The sequence below is a fragment of the Anomalospiza imberbis genome, chromosome 11, assembly GCF_031753505.1.
Source record: "Anomalospiza imberbis isolate Cuckoo-Finch-1a 21T00152 chromosome 11, ASM3175350v1, whole genome shotgun sequence".
NCBI classification, from domain to species: Eukaryota; Metazoa; Chordata; class Aves; order Passeriformes; family Viduidae; genus Anomalospiza; species Anomalospiza imberbis.
The window spans coordinates 17462623-17489439 of record NC_089691.1 but is presented as its reverse complement, the minus strand read 5'-3'; the positions used below and the strand labels follow the sequence as shown (position 1 = coordinate 17489439).

Here is a 26817-nt window from a genome sequence, read left to right as displayed (position 1 = left end):
GGATGGTGAGAGCATCCCGTGGGGATGGTGTAAGCATCCCACTGGGGATGGTGAGAGCATCCCACTGGGGATGGTGAGAGCATCCCATGGGGGATGGTGTAAGCATCCCACTGGGGATGGTGTGAGCATCCCACTGGGGATGGTGTGTGCATTCCGCGGGGGATGGTGTAAGCATCCCACTGGGGATGGTGTGAGCATCCCACTGGGAATGGTGTGAGCATCCCGTGGGGATGGTGTGAGCATCCCACTGGGGATGATGTGAGCATCCCACTGGGGATGGTGAGAGCATCCCGCGGGGGATGGTGAGAGCATCCCGCGGGGGATGGTGTGAGCATCCCGCGGGGGATGGTGTGAGCATCCCGCGGGGGATGGTGTGAGCATCCCACTGGGGATGGTGTGAGCATCCCACTGGGGATGGTGTGAGCATCCCACTGGGGATGGTGTGAGCATCCCACTGGGGATGGTGAGAGCATCCCGCGGGGGATGGTGAGAGCATCCCACTGGGGATGGTGAGAGCATCCCGCGGGGGATGGTGTGAGCATCCCACTGGGGATGGTGAGAGCATCCCATGGGGGGTGGTGTGAGCATCCCGCGGGGGATGGTGTGAGCATCCCGCGGGGATGGTGTGAGCATCCCACTGGGAATGGTGTGAGCATCCCGCGGGGATGGTGTGAGCATCCCACTGGGGATGGTGTGAGCATCCCGCGGGGGATGGTGTGAGCATCCCACTGGGGATGGTGTGAGCATCCCGCGGGGCCGGCGGGGCCGCAGGAGCACAGGGCGGCCGCAAGCGCGGGGCAAGGCTGATCCCTAGCGGTGCGCTGCGGCTTCACCGCTCAAAACTTGCCCAGATTATTTTTTTTCACTTTTAAGTAACACATCAGAATGTGTTTTCTCCCGCCAAAGCTGTTTATGCTTTAGCACTGTGTGTATCCCTTCGAGCATTGATCCTCTGGAGTACCGGGCGTCTTGACAAAGTTTGTTTTGAAAAAAAAGGAAAGCGTTGATTTTCAATCTTTCTAGAATTTTCCAAATTGCTGTTCAAAGTGATTGTTTCTCTTTATTCTCTGCTGAATACTTGTTTTTTATTTACTTCCCTGTCACGTCTAACCTAGCTCCTCCTATGACTGATGGAAGGAGAAAAGGTGGAGAAAGGATAAATAAATGCCAGACTTGACATATATTTCTTTTGTTTTAAATGGTTTTCTTCCTAGTTCCAACAAAAATAAGTGATGGCCCTTCATGCATAATATTTGCAGGGAGAGAAGAAAGTGTGCAGGTCTTGCACAATGTAGAAGTTCATGCCTTGAGTTGGTCAGGGCAAGAGCCTCTGGAGGCTTGAGGGCATGGTGTGAAGTCATATCCATGCCAGCACAAGCTGGGAACACAAACACATGTAGAGGAATTTCTCCTAATTTTATCACTTTTCCTGGACCTCCTTGTTTGGTTTTTTGTGGGGTACACACTTCTCCAAACTCCTGCCATGAGGGCACTGTGAAAAGCAAGCGTTCAGGGCTCACACCCCAGCATTTCACAGCAACCCTGAACACTTTCTGCTGGCTTCAGACCTGTTATTCCCATTTTGCCACTGGCTGTCCTTCTCACAGCCCCGGCAGCCAGTCCTGACAGCATTTGCTGCCCTGTCATGAGGAGCTGTGTGACAGCCAACAGGTAATAAAAGTCCTGCATCAAGCTGCTGTCGTCTGTACGGATCCTTAGGCTGATTCGTGCCTCTCCCTCTGACACACCCTGCTCTTCCTGGCATGAAGGAGAAGCCAGTGAACAGTTTTGCAGCTGGAGGAAGCCACGTGTGGAAAATGCCTCTCACTGGGTCTGGCTGAGGAATCCTCCTCATTCAGCTGCTGTCACTGCTCCAGAGGCCAAGGGTCCATTTGGTGGCCTCTCAGGCACAGGCAGGCGCAGGAGAAGGAAAGAATTACCCTACTTCCATGCTCTTTTGGGCTCTTCCATGGGATGAGTGATGCTTCACGTGCAGGGTTTGCTTTTCCCCCTGCAGTTCAGGCAGGACAGGCTGTGCTTCCCCTCGAAGGGGGCACCAGAGTGGCTCTTTGTCCTCTGTCCCCCATCCAGGTAAGGCTACTGTACTCCCTCATTTGTAGGCCACAGTGATGGAAGACACACTTAAAAGCCTTCCTACTTATTTATATAAATATTTATATCACTGCAGGGCATTGAAGTATTGCTTGTTACAGGCTCCTGCTTTTCTAGATTTTCCTGACCATATTGAAGTCATAATGTGATGGCCTGCAAATTAAAGTAGGATGTCTGGGAAGTGCAGAATGCAACCTGTAGATGAGTGTATGAAGGTCCCAAGTGTCCTCTGCAGCTCTAGGGAGCACAGAGAGGGTAGGAGCCACCAGCCCAGCAGAGTGTGGGGCTCATGGATGGCAGAAAAGGCACAGCTGAGGAGATAATGGATCAAAAACAAGGGCCCAGTGATGTCTCAGCAACAGTAGGATGTTGTTAGTGCCACTAGAAAGCTCTAGAAACAGCCTGCACAGGTAGGACTGTCATATATACATATATATATGTATATATATATATATATATCTGTGTGAATATATATATATATGCCTGTTTGTGTGTACATGTGGTATCTGTTGTCTGCATGCAGCACATGCACAGGTGTGTGTGCAATGTCCAGACACCTCTGCATGTTCTGCACACTGGCCAGAGCTCTTCTAACTGGATACCTGGGGCCTGGGCTCCTGCCTTACAATGGCACTGAAGCAAGAGCTGCTGCAGGCCGTGTCCCTGGTGCTGCCTCCAGCTGCCCAGCAGCTTTGTCCCCTCCTGCACTGCCTCTTGGAGCCCACACTCACGTTTCTGTTCACACTATGCAAAGCAGGAGCAAAGGCTGCTGCTCTCAGCGCTGCTCACAGACTGAGTGTGTTGAGGGCAAAGCCCTGCTCTGCTCATGTGCTCACTGTCATTTCTCACAGGTAATGGCTGCTGCTAAATCAGCCCCAAATCGGTTCTCCAAACAGTGCTTAAATGCTTACATGCTTGGAAGTAAACCACGTTTAGCTGCCTTTAACGCTTTTCCATCTTTATTTTTATGCATTAAGATCAATTTCACGAACTTTCCTAGGTAAGATGATTGCCATCGGCAGGAAGAATGTAGTAAATTAATTATAGATGTGTGTTAAATTACTTTCATTACCACTCTGAGTTCTGGGAGGGAGTTGTGTGAGCAGGATGACTGATGAAACAGTGTTTTTACATATTCCCCTGGTAATGGATATTTTTACTTGGCTGCCAGTGTTGTTTCTCAGCTCAGAGAAGCTGGAATTACACATTTCAGAAAATGGAGGTTGACTCTAAAATTGATCTCCAAAGATTGCCAGAAAACTGTGGCTGAGACAGACTGGCTGGAACACAAGCTGTCTGTTGAGGGCCTTGGTGCATCCTGTTTACATCAGACACGCCCAAATCCAAGGGAGTCACTTGCATTTGGGGTGTTGTTCCCACACACTGACAAAGGTGTAACAGCCAAGACAAAAGTCAACATGAGTGGAAAGTTATTTTCCATACTCACCTTATAACAACCTTGGTGCAGGGTATTTTCTAGGGATTAATGGTCAGGCCAGTTTAATAGCTCTCTGCTGAACTTCAGGCTATCAACTTTCCACAGTGTATCATTAATCCCTGGAAAATATCTAGGTTCGTAGCAGATATGAGTGAAAAATAATACACATGTGAAGGTAAGTATAGTGTAATATATACTGGGATTGGTGAAGGTAAGTGTTTAATCATGTGCTGGCCCTAATTGCTAACTCCAGATGCTCTTCAGAACACAAGTAAATGAGGTACAGCTTAGTTACACTGTAATTACAAAGCAGCTTCACTGCACTTCTATTTATATGGTGTATAATTACTGTCTTCTCTGGCTGAAAGCTGAAATCATAATATCATTGTTCCTCACGTGTCATACTGAAATGTGCTACAAAATACTGTATTTGGAAGGATTTCTGTAACAGGTAAATCAGAGGACAAATACCTACTCCGTAAACTAATTCTATTTACTTCTAGCCACTGCACTCACAGTCTTTTTTTGATTAAAAAAACCCAAAAAGTCTAAAGGAATAAGAAATACGAATCAACATACATCATGTCCCAAGTCATGAGCTGTGAACAAACTTCATTACATGGTTTATCCTGCCTAGAAGAGTGGAAAGTGGAGTCCAGACATAAAAAGCAACCTGTGTTCCCTCCCCAGTCCCTGGCTGTGGTCTGGGGGTGGTGCTGAAAAGAGCTCCCTTCTCACTTCCCATTGCCACTGGCACCTCTGGGTTCAAGGATGCACCATCAAAGATGCTTGAGGATCCCTTCTGATACCAGATTTGAGTGGCTCAGTCTTTTAACACATCAATCCAGACATCCCAGAGGAATGCAGCCCCTGCATGCCAGCCTTCAGCAGGTTGGTTTTCCCTTCCATCTGTCACTGCAATGCTGGGTGTGGGTGTGTGCATGTGCACACAAGGTAGGTAGGGCTATCAGAAGTCTGAAGCACATCACAGAGACTTCCCTGCCCACGCTGCCTCTGCAGGAGCAGGGCTGTGCAGGTTTCCATTAGACTTGTAGGAGTGCCAAAAAAAACCCCTCCACAGTCTGCTGGGAGAATAATTAGAGTTGGCAAGTTTGCTCAACAAGCACTTCTTATACCTAGTATTAATGGGTGATAGGTAGAGTCTGTGTTTTTTTCACTTAATAATGCATGGAACCTCCTAGATATTCTAAGGATCTCTCTCTGGAGTTGTGCTTTGTGATCACAGGCATAACTAATGGTCAGGACTGATTACCTACTGATTAAAACTACTTAAGAATCTCATCTGTCCAGGAAGGGAATGCCAGGCTCTGCAGCAGGAGGCAAGTGCTCATCCCTATTTCATTTCAATCATACCCATTCATCTGAAAAACTTTGCTTTGCACATCAAACAGGATCCAGGATTCATAAGGAATCTGATGTGTCAGAATTAGACCTTGAAGCTGACATCTTTGGTGAGTTATCTTCCCCTTCTTGGAAGCCAGTGGATTTGACCAGGGAAGTGTAGAAGCACATTCTTGTTCTGTGCCTGTCCCAGACAGCAGGCGGGAGTTTCTTCATGTGTCACATTTTGCTGGGATACCTTTGCACCCAGCAGACAGAAGTCCAAAAACCTCTGGAGAGCCTATGGAAAGCCTGTGTTTCTCTGTGTCTCTCTTTCCATGGATTTAGTCTGATGTGAAAAATGACAAATTCATGGGCTGAGGCATTGGACCATGGGCTGGACCCTTCAGAGATGATGATGGTGTGAGGGTGGGCAGTACCAACTGAGGTGTTTATACCATTAGACTGTCAGATACTTTATCTGAAGTAGATGCAGATTTTGGCTCCTAAGGGCAAAGTGCAGGACTCTGTCCTGTGAGTGCATTGAGGGACATCACTGTCCTTTCTAGCATAAGACACATTGGCAGTAGATCTATTTCCTTCTCATCCCTCCCAAAATCTTCTGGGCTTGCATGCCTTGATAGGTGAGACATAAAACAGACCTGTGTTCACCAAAAGGCTTTGAACTCCACGCTGGCCTGTTGGGATTGCCTCCAGCCCCAGCATGGGCTGGGAAACACAAACTCAGCCACCTGCAGGCTTCTGGTGTGACATTAATAAGCCTTTGCAGAGGAGCAGTGCTGGCCATGCAGCCTCTGAAGAGGCTTTGCAGCACTGGTGATCTCCAGAGGTCCTTTCCAGCTTCAACCACCCTGTGATTGTGTGTGTGATTCTGTGACAGCTGACACAGACAGCCTTGGGCACCACATATCTGTCCCTGAGTTACCTTTGAAATAAGAGACACCAAAATGTGAATGCATCTTTTGAACCCTGGGAGGGACTGTTCTATCTGGAGGGTACAAACCTGGGTGTCTGTGCCAGACTCTCCATGAATTGTGTGGTCCCTGTGTGGTGCTGCTCCTCTGAAGCTGTCCCTGTCTGACTTGTGCTGCAAAAAGCTTCTTTGGCTGTCCAGCAATCCTGAACAGCTGACTAAAATATGATCTGCAGCTCTTAAATGACTTTTTAGTGCTTCAAGAGTATTGGAATAGGGGGGAAACACTCTGTTAAAAAGTATAAAAACTGGATGTTATGACAGCCAAGTGCTGTGTAAAGTTAGTGTGGCTGAATAAGGGAGTTTAAAAAGAGCAAAGAAAGGGAAGTCATTAGAGGAAGCATTTGTAGTTCAAAATAATCAGTAATATTAAAGTTGAAGAGACATAAAGTAAGTTTCAGAAAGTACCAACACATAAACAAATACTAAAAAAAATATAGATAATTTTAAAATATTGCCCAAATTTATGCCTGTTTGGAGGGAGGGTGCATATAATTTTCCCCTCATGCAGACATCCTGTCTAGCAGTTTGATGGGCTAAGAGCTCGGATATCTCAATCCACGTGGGTCCGTGTTTGTTTGAGCCTTTAGACACCTTCACTGTGGAACATGGGGAGCTTCACCCTCTGCAGAAGCTGCAGCACAAATGTCATACCAGGGCCACACCTTGACCAGAGCAGGGCTCTGCAGGACAAAGGGTAATACAGTGCATAAAAGGGAATTTTGTGATGCGGTTACTGGTGATAGCAGGATCTAGACCACAGTGACACAGAACATCCCATTAACCCATGGATGTTCATTTTTTTGGTGTCAGGATGTAAATGAGCATCTTTCCAAATCCAAGCTGAAGCACAGCAATACTTTAGTGAGTGTCAGAGAGGACAACAAATCAAATCTGTGCTCCTGAGCCACGCTGCCATTGTGGGAAGCTTTGCTGACAGTTGTGAATGTCACTCATCAAAACGCCCTCAGGCAGTTCTGATAAGTCCAAATAATACTATTTTATAGACAATGTCACTGTCGCTGCAGAGGGCACGAAAGTCATCTTTTAAATTCATTCCAGATGTAATCTGAATGCACCTGTGTTGTCTATGAGGTGTTTTCTGAACACAACCAAATAAATTTGGTGTCAGCTGCCATGGGAACTGTCCTTCTGAATAATCTCCTGTGTCGTCTAAAATGATTGCATATTTCAAACATATAGGTTGGCACTTCATTTGTTTGCTTGCTTGCTTACTAATTTTTAACACAATTACTACCAAGTTGCCTCTATTCATTTGTGGTTCCAGACTTCTCCTTGTGTGTTTTGCACTTTCTAGACATGGTTCATTCATTCTATTTAAATTATTTTTATATGTGGGGCAAAGCAGCACCTGGCCCAAGGTGTGATGGTAGAAAATGTCCCCTTCTAGCAGCATGACACTCCATCATGTGGCAGAGTCACTGCTCTAACGTTCTTTTAAAAAGAGAGGGAGCAATGTGTACAAATTTTGCTGCACCAAAGCAGTGAAATATTTGAATTCTACCTCCGTGCCTTTGAATTTGGAAAGCTAAATATAGAGAGGGTAGAAGTGAGGGGAACTGTAAACAAAAAATGAGTACATGGGATAAATCTAAATCCAATCTGTGGCACTTGTCACACCTCCCCATCAAACACCACTCTGTTGGCTTCTTTTGTGGTTGTTGGGAATGATGGTCCAGCATCCAAATCAGGCTCTTAATGAAGTTTGAGCAGCCCTGGAAACAATGGCAATTACTTCTAATAAGGTCACAAGCTAATGAAATATGAAAAGAAAAGTCTCATAACTGCACTCCAAAGAAAGTGTTTGCAATCATCCCTGCACATCTGATATCTCAAATATCCCCCATGTGCCTAACACGCATATTTATGGCATAACTCTCACACCTCTTGACTTGCTTACACAGGTGCTTTCCAAACCTAAGTAAATATGAATTTTGTGTTCAATTTGCTGCACAAATCACTAAATTAGATGCACAGGCAGCTTCTACTGTGACACAAGAGCTTTTTGTAATGGTTATTTCATATTGCACTAGTTATTTTTAATAACCGAAAGCGTTCTTAGGAAAGTTTGAGAGTTTTCCAAGAAAGAATTACAGCTTGAGTCTGCAAGGTGTTGAATTCATAGGATTTGAGTCACGGAGGCATTTCTAGGGCTTATAAGTACAGGATTATTTGGCATTGCTTTGCTGCAGTGATTAGTGGGATGTCATGATCAGAGGTTTAGTGTGGGGTGGAAGCAGGGTGGTAACAGGGAAGAGTCAGGCCACCCACCACTGAACACCAGCCATAACCACCAACATTGTCTTAAAATAGTCTGGCTTCCTACCCGACAGAAATAGTGCCATAACCTTAAAGGCAGTGTAAGTTTCTTTGACAGGAGAGTGAGTAGGTTAAATGAAATAGCTGCTTCGTGTTAGAAGAATTCTGAAGCCTTAAAGACCTACTTATCCAATGAAACATTTTTTGCCCTCAGGGGCAGTTTAACAAAGGTGTCTTTTCCAGAGGATTTTCACACATAGCTGAACAGAACACCTTTTTATTAAAAGCCTTACCTGTATTAATAAAGTTTTATGACCTAAAAACTTGCTTGGGGTTCCTGAGAGATGAGGAGCCCGAGTATCAGCTCCTGCCACAAGTACAGCTGGGGATCTGGGTCATTGCACTGAGGATTAATTGATACAACCCGGTGGAAAGGTCTGAAAATCATCTTGTCAGGCCCTTGCCAGGTCATTCTGCACAGCTTTCAGACTCCTGGGCCCACCACAACTGGAGGTGTGAGTCAGGCTGGCCCAGACCACCAAGGATATCAAAGGAATCCAAATCAACAAGAACATGAGGTTGTGACCAACAGCCGTGCAACCGTGTGCATGGAGGCAGGACTATAAACCCTCAGAGGATGAACTCCTCACTGAATCAAGAAGCTGCATTACACACACAGGAAAATGCAAACTAGTTTAATTTTTTAAAATACTTTTATTAAGTATATGACAAGAAGGCATATTGGAAAATATTCATGACCTTCTATTAATGTCTTTTTACATGAACTATCACAGCTATATTTGACAGAAATAAAGGGTATTTAAAACAAGCACTGAAGGCCTAATTATTTTGTGTAGAGTTTGGTTTTTTTCAGAGAAAATACAAGTTACGACTTAAGGCTAAAATTTAAGTCCTACTGAAGTCAAAGACCACAATTCTTCAAAGAAACAAAAGAATTCACAGAAAAGGTTTTGTACAAGAAGACCAGAATGGCCTAATTTTAAGAGTTCAGTGTATTTATGAAAGCATTTTTACAAGCCTTTCTTCATATTGTGTACACAAGTGACAAGAAAATACAGTTATTCGAAGACAAAACCATGAAAAAATATGATCTGACCACATATGGCTACCATTGAAACAAAGAAAAAGGAGAACTAACTTCTGGACTAGTTTTAGCTATGAATTTTGGTGATCTGCCTGAAAAGTCCTTGTTTTTATCTAATCAAATCCATGAAATTCCACAAAAGTCTGATGATTCAACTGCATGATGCCATGCTCAGCATCCACAGCTCTTGGGCAGCAGCTGCTTGATATAAAATACATCAGAGTGCAAATCTTCCCAGATCTAAATTGTCACCACAGGATGAGAGCCTCCTACGTGGTCTCAGCTCCACCTCTGCATCACTGACCTGGCAAACTTTACTTTGTGCAGCAGGGTGGCATGAGGCCAGCAGGAATTGCAGTGCCAGCACCAGAGGGGTGCCCACTCCAGCCCAAACAAGGGGGAGGCAGCTGGGTTTGGATTCCCTCCAGGATGGGTGCAACTGAAGCAGGTTAAAAAAAAATACGGCACAAGTGTTCAAAATCACTAATTGTGATTAGTGTAAGTAGTGTGGGGCACACAGTGAGCACGGTGCACTGTACACAGGTTTAATGCACTGCTATCCATTGTATTCCCTTTTTCCAGCAAGGGGATACCTGTGCTCAGCAGGGCTTTTAGGCAACTCAGGGAGTGGATTCCACTTCAGCTCTGGCACGCCTAAACTTTATTCACTGATGCAATGATGCCCAAAGCCTCTCTGTGCTTCAGTTCTTCATTTGCACAATTAATTGATAGTGGCAACACTTACTGTCTCACCAGGGTGTTGCAAAGAAAAAGCTCACTAGAAATGGTAAGGCATTCAGAAACTGGATAATAAGCACTTTGTAACCTCCTAGGGAAAAATGAAATTTGCACTGTTGGAATGTAGGTCAAGGGTTAAGCTTAAGACTAAATTTCTGCCCTGCACAGACAAAGCACCTGAAGAAGGACTCCTGTCTCATGCCAGCCTCATCCTGGCCCCCTGCAAAGCATCACATTTCCCTTTTCTCTGAGAAATGGGGAATAGCTAAAGGAAAATCTTTCAGGACCTTTGGTATGCAAGCAGATACTGCAGTGTCCCAGCAGTTTATAAGAATCAGGACTTGTTTCTGTTCTAGTCTTCTCCTACAACAAAGAAGAGGATGCACATGGCAGAGAATAGAGTAAAATTTTAAAACCTAGTGTGTTTTCAGAGCTGGTGCTCATTTGAGCGACCCAGAAGTCATTTCCCATTCAGCCCATGAGAACGGGTTTAAACTTCATTTGTGCCATTCATTTCCTTCTTTAATCCTTCTCCCTTCTCTCTCAAAGGTTCCAGCTCAGGCCCATCCTGTGTGGAGTCTTTGTTCCAGGTTTTTTTGTCTTCATTTTCTGTCCTTACAGATTTAGGATCCTCTTCTTTTGCTTTTCTTTCCTTCTCCTCCTTGGCAAGCATACGATAATTATAATAATTCATGATGAACAGAAAGGTTCCTGCCAGGACCATCACAGCTCCACACTTAATGAACATATATTTATAGTCCCCAAAGGTATCAATAAGAATTCCTGTAAAATATATATTAAAAAAAAAAAAAAAAAGGAAATTTAGAGATGAAGGCAAGGGTATTGTGTTTTCAAATCCTGTATATCAAGGAAAACTCTCGTGGCTTTAGGATGAAAAATTCTCTGAACTTCTGATCTCTTCCACAAACACTCTGAGCCTGCAAATACTGAACATGAGTTGCACTATACAGCCTGTGGGTAGTTGACATTGGTACAGGTAATGCTCTGATAATTTGCTCAGTTCAGTAGAAGGGGACAGAACCTACACTGCAACGCCTGGACTTTTCCAGCACACCTATTTTTTCCATGCTAAGATGCTCCTCTGATCACAGAGCCTGCAGGCAGCCTTTCCACTGACTCCAATGATCAACTACAAGGATGTCCATTTGGCTTGGCAGCCAAAAAGCAGCCGCTTTTGGGAAGACTTTCATGAGAAAGCACCTGCCCACTGGGTCTCATCTCAGGCTCTTGGCAAAGACCCTGTGATTTATTCCACCACGGGTCACCCACCAGCATTAGAGGGGGCTCAGCTTTTGGTCACAGCTGCCCTTTCTGCAGTTACACTCATGATCTAAAGAGGAAAGGGCACAGCGTGAAACAGGAAAACATTAGTTCCAGGGAAAGCAAAGATGATGCTGTCAGTGTCAGATAATTTCAATGCCACGACAAACGTGACAGGTTCCTCTCAAAGGTTAATGCCTCTGCTATGGAGTTACAGAGTAATTGAAGGGAGATGGCTTAATTGAAATGTCACCATTCTCTATTATGTCAAAATGTAATGCAAATCTTATTGGGATTATGATCCTGAGCATTAATTCCCATTTACTGGGCAACACAGACCATTCTTAACATCCCAAATCCTAATTAAAGTGAGACCCACTCTTAACCTGGCATTCACAGTACAGACAATCTTCCCTGAAACTGGCCCATCATCCATTAGCTCTCTGATGTTTTGGAATATGTTCTCCTCCTCAAAAAGAGGGACCTTTAATTACATCCCGATTGACCCTTAATGTTGAAAAGCTGATGATTAATTATCCCACTGCATTGCACTAATAAGGGTTTTTATGGTCACCAAATAGATTTCCTGATCATAATAATAATATTTTTAGCTGGTTTTGGTCAGTGTTTTTTCCTGAATCATCCCTAGCTGACTTGGTTCACCACTTTCAATGCAGAGTGTTTTTCATGCTACTGGTGAAACATCAACCAAACGCTAATTGCAACAATTTTTCCTTTTCTGCTCATCAGGATGACCTAAAGGTCTCTTAAATAGGTTTCAATGAGAGTTTTAATGAGTAGAGTATTGGAAAATTCAACAGGAGGATAGTCTTGCCTCTTTTCCTTTGAGAATAAGATAAAGTCATAAAACACATTGGGAACAATTTACTTAGTTCATTAAAGCAGAACCCTGCAGTAGGTTATTAAAATGCCAAAGAACCAATAAATTTGCTGCTTATTAAAATGGTGGGGAAAACCCTACAAAACTAATATTACTGATTATTACACAGAACTGTTTTAGCCTCATTAGCAGTCTCTGCTCATTAACTTAATCTTCCACACAGAAAATTATATAATTCAGAAAACAACCATTTTAAAATTGTATTTTCTTTTGTTTGTCATTAATTAAATAATGAATCTCTAAGACAGCAAGAGGATACAGCTGCTTCTGTCACACTGTATGAGCTACCCAGTAATATGAAGAATTAAACAGCTCTACAGGATGTGTCATATGAAACATTAGCCAGATCTCAGATTTGAATCCAGGAAAAGGGTTACAATTGCAAAAGGAGCACATGCTATATAGGGAAGATTAAGGCTGTTAAATCACAGGAGATCACTGGCCTTACTTATCTTTACATGACTGAAAGTCCTCCTGGAGACTCAGTATTGTCCACATGGACCTTTGTGGGCTCTGCCTTTTGATATTTCAAACCATTCCATCCAAAATAAATATTTTTTAAATTATTTTTAGAACAGACTTAAATCTTTCAGCTGCACTAATATGACTGACATTCCGAAGTGGAGTACTCAGAGCCTTAGAGACAAACAGCAAGGTTTGAGTCAGCAAGAGGCTTTCATAGAACTGTTGTGTTTTACTTAAATTTGGTGGACTCCAGCCTTTTGCAAAAGGAGGAATGTCCAGGAGGAGCTGTCTGTAGTGCAAGGCTCTTGGTGTTGTAGGAAGTCCCACTCTGCAAGTTCCGTTCAAGTGTCTGGAGGGATCCAGGATTAAAAGATGACTCTCCAAGACTCACTTCAACAGAAGGGAGGAAAGAGGAAATGCTAGAGGAAACATCAAGGACATCCTTTCCTGTCCAGATGCTAGTGGAAAAATGGTGATTGTGAGGCAGAGAAAACACTTCTAGAATAATTTCCCACAAACTGTGCTTGCAAAAGTCTAAATCCAAGTGACAGCCCAGCGGCAGCAGAGGAGGAAAACACACTCACCTCCAATAGGGGGTCCCAGCAGTATCGTGCAGCACTCGGCGATGGTGACGAGGCCGACGGCGCTCGTGAACCGGGCAGCTCCCACCAGGTCCATCAGCGTCTCAAAGAGCATGGCACACACCATGCCAAAGGCCAGGCCAAAGAAGCTGGAGTACACAATGAGCCCTGTGTAGCTGGAGGCCAGCGGGCACAGGAGGTGGCAGGCGCCGTTGAAAGCGATGGCGAAGCTGAAGAAGTACTGGATCCTTGGCCTCACCCACTTGCTGTTGGCAACGATGCCGGTGGTGGGGCGAGCAACCATGTCCACAATAGCCAGGATGGAAAGCAGGAAAGCAGCTGAATATTCATCGATGCCAGTGTGCTTTGCATAGGGTGCCAGGAAAACGATGGGAGCAAAGAACCCCAGGAACATCAGCACGTTTCCGATCAGGTAAATCAAGAACCCTCTGTGTTTGAAGAGGGAAAAATCAAGGTACTGATTGACTTTTTCAAAGCAGTCCTTTTCTCCTTCCTCTTCTGTTTTGTTCTCCATGGGGCCATCTTCAGTGATCTTTCCTTTCAGAGCATCCTTCCCTTCCTCAGTCACCTGGGTTTTGACCAGGGCTGTGCTTGCCCCAATGGGTCTGAAGAGAGCTCCTGCCACACAGCAGTTTAATAAAATTGCCCCAAGAATTAAAAAGCTGCCCCTCCAGCCAAAATTGTCAAAAAGGAATTGGTTGAGAGGTGCCAGGGTGCAAAGCATCACGGGGCTCCCTGCCATAGCAAGGCCATTGGCAATGGGTCTTCTCCTCAAGAAGTATCTCCCTATGATTATCACTGAGGGCTGAAGGTTGAGGGCAAGGCCAAATCCTGGAAAACAGTTCAGATAAACAAAGGAAGATTTGAGACCCGTTTCTCCTCAGCACATTGTTTGAGGAAGTTCACAGTCAGTTGGTTCACTGGTGGCTATTCAACACAACAATCTGGTTGAAAATGTTGCCCAGGGTGTCTCTGAGTTCTGGCTGCCACATTTGGGTAACCAGACCCCAGAAACACTCTTTCATTCAGAGAACCCCCTTCCTTCTGCACTGCAAATCTCTTGGGTGGCAAAACTAGCACCAAGAGTTTGCTTCAGAGTGGACCAAAACCATTCCCTCATGGAATGTTGGTGGGTTCTGTCCAGACACAGCACCCTTGCTGGGGGAGAGGATGGATCTGTTTTTAAAAAAATGGCAACTCCCAGTTGGAGGAAGGTCGTTTTGGCTTGGACAGTGTCAACCACCAAAGTGCATCCAGCCAGGGCTGGCCTCTCCTTCCATGGTCACCCAACTCTGCTGCCGGGCAGCCAGACCTGCATGGAAAATATCACCCTCCTCAGCCACAACTGATGTGGTGCTGTGAGCAATGCAGGTCTGATGCAAAAGATTTAGAGGTCTGCAAGTGCACAGCAAAACAGCTACCAAGGATGCTAATTACACAGGACCCCAGAGTGTTTCTTTTAATTAGAATTTATTTTTATTGCATTTAGATATATAAATGCCATTGTAAATCTGCAGTGCTAATTCAATTGGCCAGCTTCTCCCTCACAGGTGGAATCTGCAGGCAGAAATACCAAATGCTGTGATGGTCTCAATTTTCTGTGGTTCTGTTTGAGAGCACTGCCATATAGAACCATAGAATCACACAATCAGTAAGGTTGGAAAAGACTCCCAAGACCATGGAGTCCAACCTTTGACCAATCATCACCTTATGAACCAGACCAGAGTACTGAGTGCCACCTCCAGCTTTTTCTTGAACACTTCCAAGGATGGGGAACCTCCCTGGGCAACCCATTCCAATGCTTAATCACCTTTTCAGTGAAAAAATTCTTCCTGATGTCCAACAATTCTTCCTGATGCGCAATATCAATAATCAATAATTAAACATCAATAATATTTTTAAGCATTTCTTTGACATGCAGTATTTTCATAAAAAGTTCATTTTTCAGAACTCCATCAAAATGGCATTTAAAAGTCATGCCACATATTTTCCACTCCATCATCCAGGAAAGAATGAGCCACATTAGAACAAAGCAGAAATTTAATCCTTGAAGTGATTATATCAGAGAACATGAATCCTGAAAATAGGGTCATGCAGATTTTTTCTTGTTCATTAGTCGATATAATTAGTTTGTTTAACTGTGCAGTACATAATTAGGCATATTGCTTTACAGAAGAGAATTTACAAAGGTCAAGGTCCTCAAAATTAATTAAGGAACACTATCATTAGTCACTGATAGAGTAGAATCCAACTGATGCAGCAGAATCCAGCCGATGCCGGATAGCTTCAGTTTAAATGGGTTTACAAAATTATGATTTTTGCCAAGTCTAAAGTTCTCTTTTTTTTAATTACTTTGAAGTTTACAACATTAAAAATAAATTGAAATGGCAACACATTAAAATAATTCTGGATATAAAACATTCTCAGCATGAACTTTTTTAGATAGTCTATATATTAGGCAGGGCACATCTTTGGGAAGTGCAGGCTGCTTTTAATGCCTATAGGGCCAAATTCAGGGTGACCTGGGAGCCACAGAGGAAAACCACAGCCCTGGTTAGAGAACACCCTTGGACAGAGCTTAAATATATCTTTTTCCACCTGAGAAGATGCAGCACAGCAGGTGAGAGTTTTCATTTACTCCCCATTTCCCAGGCTGGTCAGTAAGGGCAGAAATTGAACCATCGTTTCCACAGAGTCATTTTTGGTAGGGACACACCACACATCTTCCAAAGGATGAAAATCAGACTGGATGCCAGCTACCCACTTAAACAATAATCATCTCAATTTTTTTTATTATATGAACATTAATTTGCCAGTCAGACAAATCTAATTTAATATTACCTCATGCTCTTCCCATTAATTAAATTTGGAGAGTTTCAAATTGAATAACTGGATTTTCAATTTACTTTAAGCTTTTGGCTGACTTTAATAGGAAATATTTACATCCATTTTATTGCAGTTTTCAGAAACTACGGCAGCTTTTCCATAGCTGGAATTGTTACTCAACAACCACATTTTCTCCCCAGGGATATGACAGAGAGGTCTGTCAGTGGAGTTGCAAGAACAGAAGCAAACCTGTGCCAGAGGGAGTGTTCTTTCCTGGATTAAATACATCTCACTCATATTGGGAGGAAATAAGTGGTGCTACAGGACTCAGCTGTGTAGTTATTGATCTTGTTCTTGCTTTATTAGCAAGGAACAATATGACCAGGTATTTCAGTGCTCAACATTTACAGCCATGGCAAAGACTCTGCTCTCATTAGTCCACATGCCTCACCCAAGATCCCATTTTATTTCATGGCAGTCTTATTGGTGCATATTGAACTAAACTCTGAGCAGTCGTTACCACCTTGCAATTAGCTTTGAAATTTGCTGCTTCCACCTCAGACTTCAGAAGAGGTTGCATGTTGAAACACCTACTTAATGCATCCAGGCTGGCATCTGTCCAGGTGGACAGCTTGCAAACCCCATTTCTTTTTCTAAGCGCTGTAGGGAAACAAATGGGAAGAGGCCGTGGGGTTTCCTGTGCATGCAGAGTGCCTCGTGCAGCCCAGAGAGCCATCAAGGACAGAGCTGCTTCCACCAGCAGAGCCTGGTTCCTGCTCTGCATGCAAATGGAAACAGGCATAATCAAGTCAGCAACTGAGATTGCCGTGTCTAATCCTCCACTGCAAACACATACTTCCTGCTCTGCTCCTCTGAAGAGATTTCTATTAATATGCCACAGGCACAGGACTGAGGCAGAGACCTCCTTGTACCAAGACCTTGTTTTTACCTCGATCCCTGTGACTTACATGAGCACAGGCTTTTACATCAGTCTGTTTTCTTTCCAGGCTAGTAGGAAGGAGGCTAGAAAGAGTGTGATGTTTACAGGTTGCTTTACAGTTACTGCAAATCCCCTTTACAAAAGCCTCTCTCCTCGTGCAGCAGCACTGTCACAGCCACATGATAGGCAGGTGGCTTCCTAATTGCCCTTGAATACTTCCATGCTAGGCCTGGCCAGCAAAGATACTTCAAGCTTAATTGGAGGCATCAAGCATGTTAGCAGGTTTACAAGCATCTTCCCTTCTCTGTCAAATCAATATTCCTTCCCCAGCACACCCCCCATGCCTGGAGATGATGGGTTATCAGCCAGCACCTCATCCACACCACTGCTGCCCTTCTTCAGCAAGCAGGAGGGAAAGATGCACACAAAAGATGCGCTTTGCCCAGAGGAAACAGCACAGCAGTGCAGACAAAGAGATGTGGGTGTTTTAGGCCTGTGCCTTGCGGCTGGCACGAGGTCACCTGTGTGCACTGAGCACTGCCCACACTCAGCTCTCTGTGCTGGCTGGTGGACCAGACTTGCAGACACGTTCAGGGAACAAGAGCAAGGTCTTTATCAATCCTAGGTCTGTTGGGGTTATGCACCGAGTTCCCTCCTGTCACCTTTTTAGTGCTTTAGAACAGAGAAGCTGGTGCCTCCCTACAGCCCTGTTTCTTGTCTGAGTCCTTCTGCTCACCAAAGTGCATGGAATATTTTCAGCAAAGGATTTATGGTTTCCATACACTAATCCAGCATTAGTCAACTTAGAATCACAGAATGGCTTCGGTTGGAAGGGACCTTAAAACTCATCCCATTCCAACTCCCTTGCCATGGCAGGGACACCTTCCACTGTCCTAGGTTGCTGCAAGCCCTGTCCAACCTGGCCTTGGACACTTCCATGGATGGGGCAGCCTCAGCTTTTGTCTCTGCAACCTGTGCCAGGGCCTCCCAACCCTCACAATAAAGAATTTCTGATCTAAACTGCCCTCTGTCAGTTGAACGTCATTCCCCCTTGTCCTGTCACTTCCCCTTTTGCCTTCCTAGAGGACATTTGTTTAGGAGGAAACGATGCAAGCTCATGCATTAAGAAATATTGGGGGACATTGGTTAATTTTATTTCCCATCCCTTTGTTTCTGGAGTCTCTTTTAAGGAATCTGCAAGATTTATTCATCCAATAATAACACAGTTTCACTTAATTACAGTGACAGTCCTTAGGAAGAGTAAAGTTTAAGAAAGGGAATCCTACACAGGGACTTATTCACTACTGTACAGATTTAATAAAGGAATATTGATATAGAAGAACAGGGTGAAAAACTTTCTGTCCCAATTTGCTTTGCTAGTGGCTGGTTTTATTGATTTTAAATGTTGAGCTCACATTTTCACATTCAGAAAGCAGCAACACTTAATGCATCTGCAGAGAGATTGGGAATATTCATTAAACCATACACCTGGCAACCTCAGAAGCCAATTTTGAGCTCATTGTGTCATGCTTCCAAGCAGATGTCCTAGATGCACTGAAATAAACTTTGGCTGTACCTTATCCAAAATAATAAAACAAAAATACTTACAATTAAGCATCTATACTCACACAGGTGGAGAGCTCTAATCCATCTACCTTTAAAAGCAATAACCTGGCACCTGCAGGCTTTAAAGGTGCTGGACTGCTTGAGTTTCCAATATGGAATTTCGTATTTTAATACAGGCAATTCAATTGGAACTTCAAGAAGGAAATACAGGGGTTTTGAGGGTTTTTTTTTGTTTGTTTGTTTGTTTGTTTTTGTTTTGTTTGTTTGTTTTTTTGTTTTGTTTTTTTTCACAACGGGGAGATGGTTGCCTATTTTCAGTCAACTCCAGCAGTTCTTATAAAGGACCTCCTCACCTCACAAGCTGGAAAAGGGCAAGTAAACTGAAGCAAACCCCTGAAATCTCATTTCATGTATCTCACAGAGGGAAGATAACACACAGTAAAATAGGAACAAGGGTGCTTTCTTTATAGTCACACTTGTACCCAAAGGACTTGCTGTGCCCAGGGCAGAGCACAGTCAACCTGGGTTTGCTTCAAAGAAAGCTGAGGGCACTGTTGGCCACCAACCCCAGCAGCCTAGCCCAGAGACTGAGCTGCAGAGAGCACAGCCCTGCCTGGATCCCGCACGCCACATCCAGCCAGGAACACGGCACAGGGAACGTTCTCTTTGCTTAAGTTCATCTGGAGCATTGATAAGGAGGGCCTTTGTCCCACCAGATTTTTATCTCACAAGCTTTTTATCTCAGCAGCTTCCCACAGTGTTTGTGCTGGTGCAGACATTGCCCAGGTGTGGAAGCCCCAGGCCACCAGAAGGGAGCCTCGGTGGGGAGGGGAAGGAGGTGCTTTGTTCTCACCTGTGATGAAGCCCACGCAGATGTAGAGCTGCAGGATGCTGGTGCAGAAGGCAGCTGAGATCATCCCCACACCACACAGGAGGCCCCCAAACATGACCACGGGGCGGCTGCCGTAGCGGTTCACTAAAATGCTGCTGATGGGACCTGGGGAAAGAGGGCAAAAAGGACTCTGAGGTTGTATCTTCTGACAGAAGGGCATGTTTGACACAAAGCAGGTAAAGCAATATCAATGGCCCTGAGTGCTGTTGACAGCTCCTAGGGTGAGCTCGGGAAGAAAATGGAACAGCAGAGATCTTCCACATGGAGATGGCAGCATGTCCAGTGCCATGGGTGTGTAATCAGTGACAGCTCCTGCCCCCAGGACTTCCAAGTGTCACCAGAGAAGGCAAACAGCAGTAACAAATCATGTCAACACAGGATCCCCTTGATTTATGATGATGATAAACTACCCACACAAAGCAGTGGCTCATATTGTGAGGCAGATATCACAAATGCTGTTGCATTTTTAATGACCCTATTTAATGCAATTCCAATATTGCTGACCAGGACCGAAGCTTCAGCTGAACAGTTGTTAATTAAATCTTAATAGCAGTCCATCTAGGTAGAAAGTGTTGGGGATGATGGATTAGCCACAGCTCAAAAGAACCAGTTTGGACTTGCATTTATGCAAAGAGGAGGTTCAGGGCAGTGCAAAATTATGAAAGAGGGAAATGGCTTGACAAAAACTGTGCACACTGAAACAAAGCACTGAAATCTGAGGAAGTGAGACCAGTAAAAATCAGAATCACAGTATGATATATACTGGAGGGACTTTGATGGTACATCAGGACCAACCTCCTGCTCAAAGAAAAGCCAGCTTTGAGAAGCCAGAACTGAGAAGCCAAAACTAGAAAAGTCAAGCTGAACAGGAAAAAGCAGTCCAGAAGTCCAAGCTGTGAGATGTAAAGAAAAGATTCTATATTACTCAAAAATCCTGAATCAAAATGCTTCAAAAGTGATACTGGAAATGAGGAAGGGGAATACAGGCAAATCTAATATCTGAATTTACCTGGCTGTTTGTGGTGCTACTCATCATACAGTAATGGTGTTTCAGAGCCCAGTGTGCCTGTTTGCCTTCATTCCTGCCTCTTCCCACACCACTCACACAATACTGCAAACTGGTATTTTAAAGGCACAGGCACCTCTGAAGAGTTTGGCTGTAGGATCTACCTCACCACAGAGCCATGGTAGAATATTTACCTTTGCTTAAATAATCTCAGCCAGAAAGAGCTCCAGAACTCTCTCCAGACCCTGCAAACCACAGCACTCCTGATCACAGGAATGAAACCCAGAAACCCCAACACTCCCTCAGCATGGCTGACAGCATCCAAACAAGTTCTCAGCTGTTATAATGTGCAAGAATAGAAAACAGTAGGTATGGCTGGTTTAATCTGGGGAATGGAGCCCATAGAAATACTTTCCACTTGATGTCTGAGGTCAAAATACTCATAAATTAAATGCACACAAGCACAGTCTCAACAACATCCCTGTGTGATCTGTGATCTAGTCCCATCAAATGCACCATTCAATTAAAATTTCAGTGTGTCTATAATTACATGGAGAGTTTTTCTGCTAATCCTGTAACTGGATTCACACAGGTGCATCCTTTACTGCACTGAGCACTACAGGATTCAATGAGAAGTTCTGGGGAAAGGGATATCTATTTCAGATCAGCACAGTGAGAAATACCCCCCCTTCTGTCTGAATTTCCCCTGGTCAGGGCCTGAACTTGCACTGTGCTTGAGCTGGTCTCAGCACGTCCTGTAATTCAATAGATCGAGCCAGTGTTCCTCAGAAAGGCACCACCATATTCATCTGCAGCCTAAGGGCATGCAACTCTTCCATTTTTCAATTTTCCACATGTCTGCATTTCTGCAGAATCAATCTAATTACTCAACTAAGAAAATGTGGTTTCCATTACCTTCGCCCACTGGCAGAGGGCTTTCACCCTGTAGGAAGTTGTAACATGGAGCAAAGCAGTTCTAGCCCATAATATTCCTGCTAAGGCTTCTCTCCTGCTCTGACCTGGGACAGATACCATGGCGAGAAGCCCCTGCTATGAGAGGAAAACCAGGACTGCTCACATATGTCCCACTCTTGCAGCATCCAGCTTAGGAGAAGGGAAATTAGGGTTAATGTCCCTCTCCTTTCAGTCCATAAATGGTTGTATTGGCTTCACCCATCACGAAGGATGGGCTTGGACCATGACAGCAAATAATGAACTGGAAGGGCCTGAGGGTAGGACACATTCTGCCTAGCTATGGGGACAGCTGTAGACAGCTGTTATTTTCCTCTACTTCAGCTGTAGAGGCTGAAGGAGAGGAAAATAAATGTTTGTATCCCAACTACTGGCTTTACAAATGAGAGCAGTCTTTCTGTGTCCCTGGGGACACTCCACAAGTGCTGTGTCCTCAGCCACATCCCAGCAAGCACTTATTAAGCCATGAGGCTGAAACTTTTCCCCATTCTTGTCATGTGTGATCTCTCAGCAATGTTTTACAGGTCTGCATGACCTTCATCTGCTGCAGACAGTTTTACAACAGGAAAATCAGCCCCATGTTTGCCAGTCTGGGTGCAAGAGCTGTGCTCCCAAGGGTGTCACCTGCCTGGGCTGGGCTCAGCTCACAGGGAACTGGGACAAAATTCAGAAGCACAGAAGCTTTCCCTTCACAGCCTGGAAGTGTCCAGCCCTGTGAGCCTGCTTTGGTAAAGAGCCACAGGCTGCAGGATCACAGCCCATGCCTGAGGGACAGCACCTGACCAGCCTCACCCACACAGAACTGGGGATCAGAGAGCTCTCAGCCCCTGAGTGCATGCAGTTAGAGCACAGAACAGGAGCAGAACATCTGGACTAAACCTTCTCAGCCACAGAGAATCCACAGTAAGAGCCATGATGAGCACTCAACCTGCAGGAAAAGCTAGACCTAGCAGCAAAACCTACATGAGACACCAAAAAATCAAACCCAAAGCCTCAAAAAGTTGGGAAATCAAACTTCCTTGAGTTGTTGCTCAAAGGCTGAAGGGTTTATAAAAGTCCTCAACAGACCTATCAAATGCATTGAAGCAAATGCAAAATCACATCCCCAAAATTACTTCCACTTAAGTCATTTGGACCTATAGAAACATCCACAGGCTTTAGCAAAGCAGCCTTTCAAAATCTGTCCCATCTCTGGGCGGAAAGTGGCACACACAATCTGTCACATTTGGGAGCTGTGCACACCTCAGCTCCCAGCCCTGCCAGCCTGGGCAGGTGCCAGAGCACACACAGGGACCCCCTCACCCTGCCCAGGTGTCTGCAGCAATCAGCATCACACCCAGCAGATCTGAGTGCACCCTCCTGCCCTGCTCTGTATGTCCTGAGGGGGAAGTTGATTAGACATCAAACATTAGATAAGTCTAACAGCAGCATTGTGGGCTAGCTTCAGAAAACATTAAATAGCTCAAGCTGGGGCAGAGGGCTGAAGAAGAGGGAACACAAAGCCAGCACTGCAGTTGTGGGGAATGTGAAACACAATTCCTGCTATGCTTGCAGCTATTGCACAAATTAAAAGTGTGACAGGCCCTGGCAGCACGGCGGAATTGAAAAGCAGAACCTGCCATTTACCAGTTACTCAGCTGGCATGGAAAGAATAAAGATATTGTATATTAGCACAGAGAAACCATTTAGGGTAACAGTGAGTGCAGCTCGGATCCCAAGGCCCCTTCAGCTGCTAATACCTGCCTGGTCAGACGTGCAGGAACCACAGGAACCTGTCCTGGCATTCAAATTAAGTCATTGTTCCCTCCTGCAAGCCTGCAGCAGGACGAGCTAAGAGGAGTCAGGGTGATTTTTGCTTCTTAATTTACAGCATCAGGTGAGAACAGGGCAAGAGAAACAGCTGGCAAAGCCCTCAGAGAGCTGCCTTTCACCTGGCTTGACCTTGCAGGAGCAGCCACACAAATGCTGTGCCAGTCCCTGGAAAGTCAGAGCAAGGAGCAAAAGCCATCCCAGCTGCTGAGAATGTCCCCAGTGCACTGAGGATTCTCAGGCAGCAGAGCAGTCAGGGCTGTCCCCACAGCCCCACCACCAACAGAGCACTGCAACTTCTAACGATGAAATTAGAGGTATCATTTAATGAACCCTGCGCACCCAGTACATTCCAATGGCAAGAATGCTGACATTAGGGTGGTGTTTTGGTGCAGGAAGGGATGGCATTCCCTCCCACCCACCCAGCCTCATGGCAGCCCCTTCCATGGCCCAGTGACTTCCTCCCTTCCAATGAACCTCCAGCCATGGCCATCTTTCATCATCCTTTGCAGGGGGACAGCACAGGGCAGCAGGGGACACAGTGGGGATGCTGAGCCTCATCCTGCTGCTGGCTTCACTCAGAGCTGTGCCTGTGGCTTTGCACCTCCCCTTGCTCACAGGGACCTGCTCTTCATCATCTCCATCAGCCCATGGTAAGGGCAAGAGATGCCAGAAGTGCTTCACTTTATACCCCAAGCCCTTGCAGAGCAGGGTGCACACCACGAGGCTCCCACTGCTGCCTGCAGTAAAACTCTGCAGCCTGGAGAGCAACAGTTTGCACCAAATATCCCCAAAAGATGCAGCCGGGATCATGGAGCCCCTAGAAGACTGATGAAATGTAAAGCACTATCCTCAGCCCATATAAATCAGTCTGGTTTAGCCTGTCCTGTTTAAAGCCTCTCTTTTCTCATACCTGTGGCAGATTTCCATTCTTTGTTAGCTGGTACATGAAAGGCCGTGTCAAAGAGGCTGCTCTTGGTGGCAAGAGAAACACAGAGACTTGCCAGTGGGGAATGCAGCAAGCCTGAACTCATTTGTTAGCTTGTCCAATTACTTTTCACCTTGAGTTTTGTGTTTGCAGAAGTGAAAAGGACCCTGAAGAGGAGACTGTAAAACTACAAAGAAAAAGCAAAATACTCTGGGCTCTCCTCTCTTCTCCTCCACAAACCCAGGCCACCTTGTCATTCATTCTTCTTGAGTCACTGAACTATGATCCGGAGAGGGTCATAATGCAGAGCTGGCACATAACAAGAAATATCAATCCAGACTGGCTTAAACTCTTGCAAGTATGACAGTACTCAAAAAATAGACACCTGAATTGCCTTCCTGTTTTCCTCAGCAAGCCTTATGAATTTTTTATGAGCTGCAAAACTACCACTGCTGGTGTGAAACACTGATGTATTTCTAATAGGGATTAAAACATTCTTCTCTCCCATACTTCTGACCCTGTATATATATATATATATATATATATATATATATATATATAATATATATATATATATATCCCTTATTTGTCAGGTTTGGTTTGTCTTTTTTTTTAACTTAACCTGTTACTAATAGTAACAGTATTCCTCCTTTCTGTTGGAACTTGTCCTGGATTAATTTCTGCTGCAATATTTCTGTGTAGGCTTTCAGATAAGCAGCGAAGAGCTGAGGCCCTGAAAATCTGCAACCCAGAGGCTTCCAGCAATGTGGGTTTTTTTCCCAGGTTTCACAACACTGACCTTCTGACAGGGTAAAGTGGCACAGAGCCAGTGCAAATGTTCTAGGTCTGCTGGTCAGATCATTTGGTGACCACACAGGTGATAAAACAACAACACTTTAAAATACTCAATGGCACAGACCACAGGGCTGGAAGATTTGGGACCACCAGTGCCCCAACAGCTGGGGCTGCAACATGCAGCTCAGCTTTTCCTGCTTTTCCACAGTAGCAAGTGGCTCTAAAGAGCTCTTCCTGCACAGGGACATTGGTCAGCACCAAAAGAACTGCCCAGATAGTTAATATTTTCCAAACTGTTGTGAAAATACAAATAGGAACTCTGCATGCCAAGACTGCCACTAACTGTGAGGAGTCACTGGGGAAGTGACATAAGAAGGAGTGCAACGTACTCAGAGGAGAGGGAAAGGGGGGAAATCATTTATACTAATGGAACAAAGCCTGTTATTACACCAGTAGTAAAACAACAACAGGAGCAGGCCTGCAATTTCCTCAGTAATAATCTCACTCCCTCTGTGGAATAACAACACTGCCTTTGGCTTGGTAATTCATCCAGCAGGGTACCAGCCCACCCTAACAGAGCAACCTCCTCACTACCCCCCGAATGAAAGCAGGTGCCCCCACGTTATTAATGTGCTGCCAGAACCCCCCGGCCTCGGGAGATGGGGGGGATCAGCCAGCAGCTCCTGGTGACAATGCACAGCCTGGAAGGGGGGCAGCCAGGGAAAACACAGGGCCCAGCTGCAAACGTGGGGGGAAAGGGATGAGAGGGTTAAAACCCGCAGCCTTTCACTCTTTGTCATGCCAGAAGAGACTTGGACAGCTGATGCTTTTAAGTGTTTGCGTCACCAGGGTGTGGAGAATAACTGGTGGTACCTGCTGATCATGAAGCCTAATAATTATTATTAGTCTCGGCTGCTTGGTTCAGATGGTTTGGTTTTCATCTGCATGGGTTGAGGAGCCCTCAGACCACCGACCTTTCCTCAGGCAGTGCTGCTGGAGACAGGATGGCCACACACTGGGGGCAAGTGGCAAGTGAGCACACGCCCCAGGTGACAACCACAGTCTCAAATACTCCTCTGCCAGGCCTGACAGAGCAGCTTCCAAAGACCCGTCCACACCTAAATCACCCCGATGCCTTCTGTCAGTGTTATTTTACATTGCAAATAGTCGATTTTAAATAAGGAGGCTGAAATCCAGCACATGCCACAGCAGCTCCAACAGCTAACCTGACCCCAGAGATGCTTCATTTGCTCCCTCACACGTGAGGAGAACAGTCAGTTCATTTAAGGGGGTAATGGCTGCAGCTCCAGCACAATCCCTGTGAGATGATGCATAAGCCAAGCATGGGAGAAGTTGTCTGGACACACATTATTCAGTCATCAAACTGGTCAGTCCTGTGGTGCCTGGGCAGGACTGGCACTGTGTTCAGCTGGGAAGGTAGTGAGGGCAATGAACCACTGCAGGAACCAGGCTGCAGCAATCCTCCCTCCCCTGCAGCCACCAGGCATGCCCTTGGGAACACAGGGAGACTGACCTCCCACCTGGAATTTGCCCCAGCAGCAACCTGATGACAAAAAAAAAAAAAAAAAAAAAAAAAAAAAGGAAGAAGAAAAACAAAGCAGACAAGGCCCAAGCTTCAGGAAGACAAAGTGTACTCTTCCTTATCCAGCAGTCTCATCTGATCAGTGCTCTGGCACTTCAGTTTCCAGATTACCCAGCTTAGATGCTGCTCCTGCGGTGCACGGAGGAGCCACAGGCCAACAGCTCCCAAACTGGGGCTGTGGCCATGGTCCTTCGTGTCACTTTGAGTTTAGGCAATTAATTAA

General features: G+C 45.2%; 1 protein-coding gene across 3 annotated transcripts in view; it reads right to left on the bottom strand.

Annotated features, from left to right (window-relative positions):
• Positions 1-9489: 9489 nt before the first annotated feature.
• Positions 9490-26817, bottom strand: part of LOC137480835 (monocarboxylate transporter 2-like) — a 36801-nt gene continuing 19473 nt past the window's right edge. For 2 of the 3 annotated variants that reach the window (XM_068202209.1, XM_068202208.1), the window contains 3 exons: positions 19443-19586; positions 13240-14088; positions 9490-10791 (listed from right to left, as the gene is read on the bottom strand). In XM_068202209.1, coding sequence (XP_068058310.1) covers positions 10499-10791; positions 13240-14088; positions 19443-19586 — 1286 coding nt within the window. In that variant the 3' untranslated portion in view covers positions 9490-10498. Of the gene's footprint in view, positions 10792-13239; positions 14089-19442; positions 19587-24181; positions 24318-26817 lie in introns of those variants that run through there. The other variant, XM_068202210.1, reaches the window with a different exon arrangement.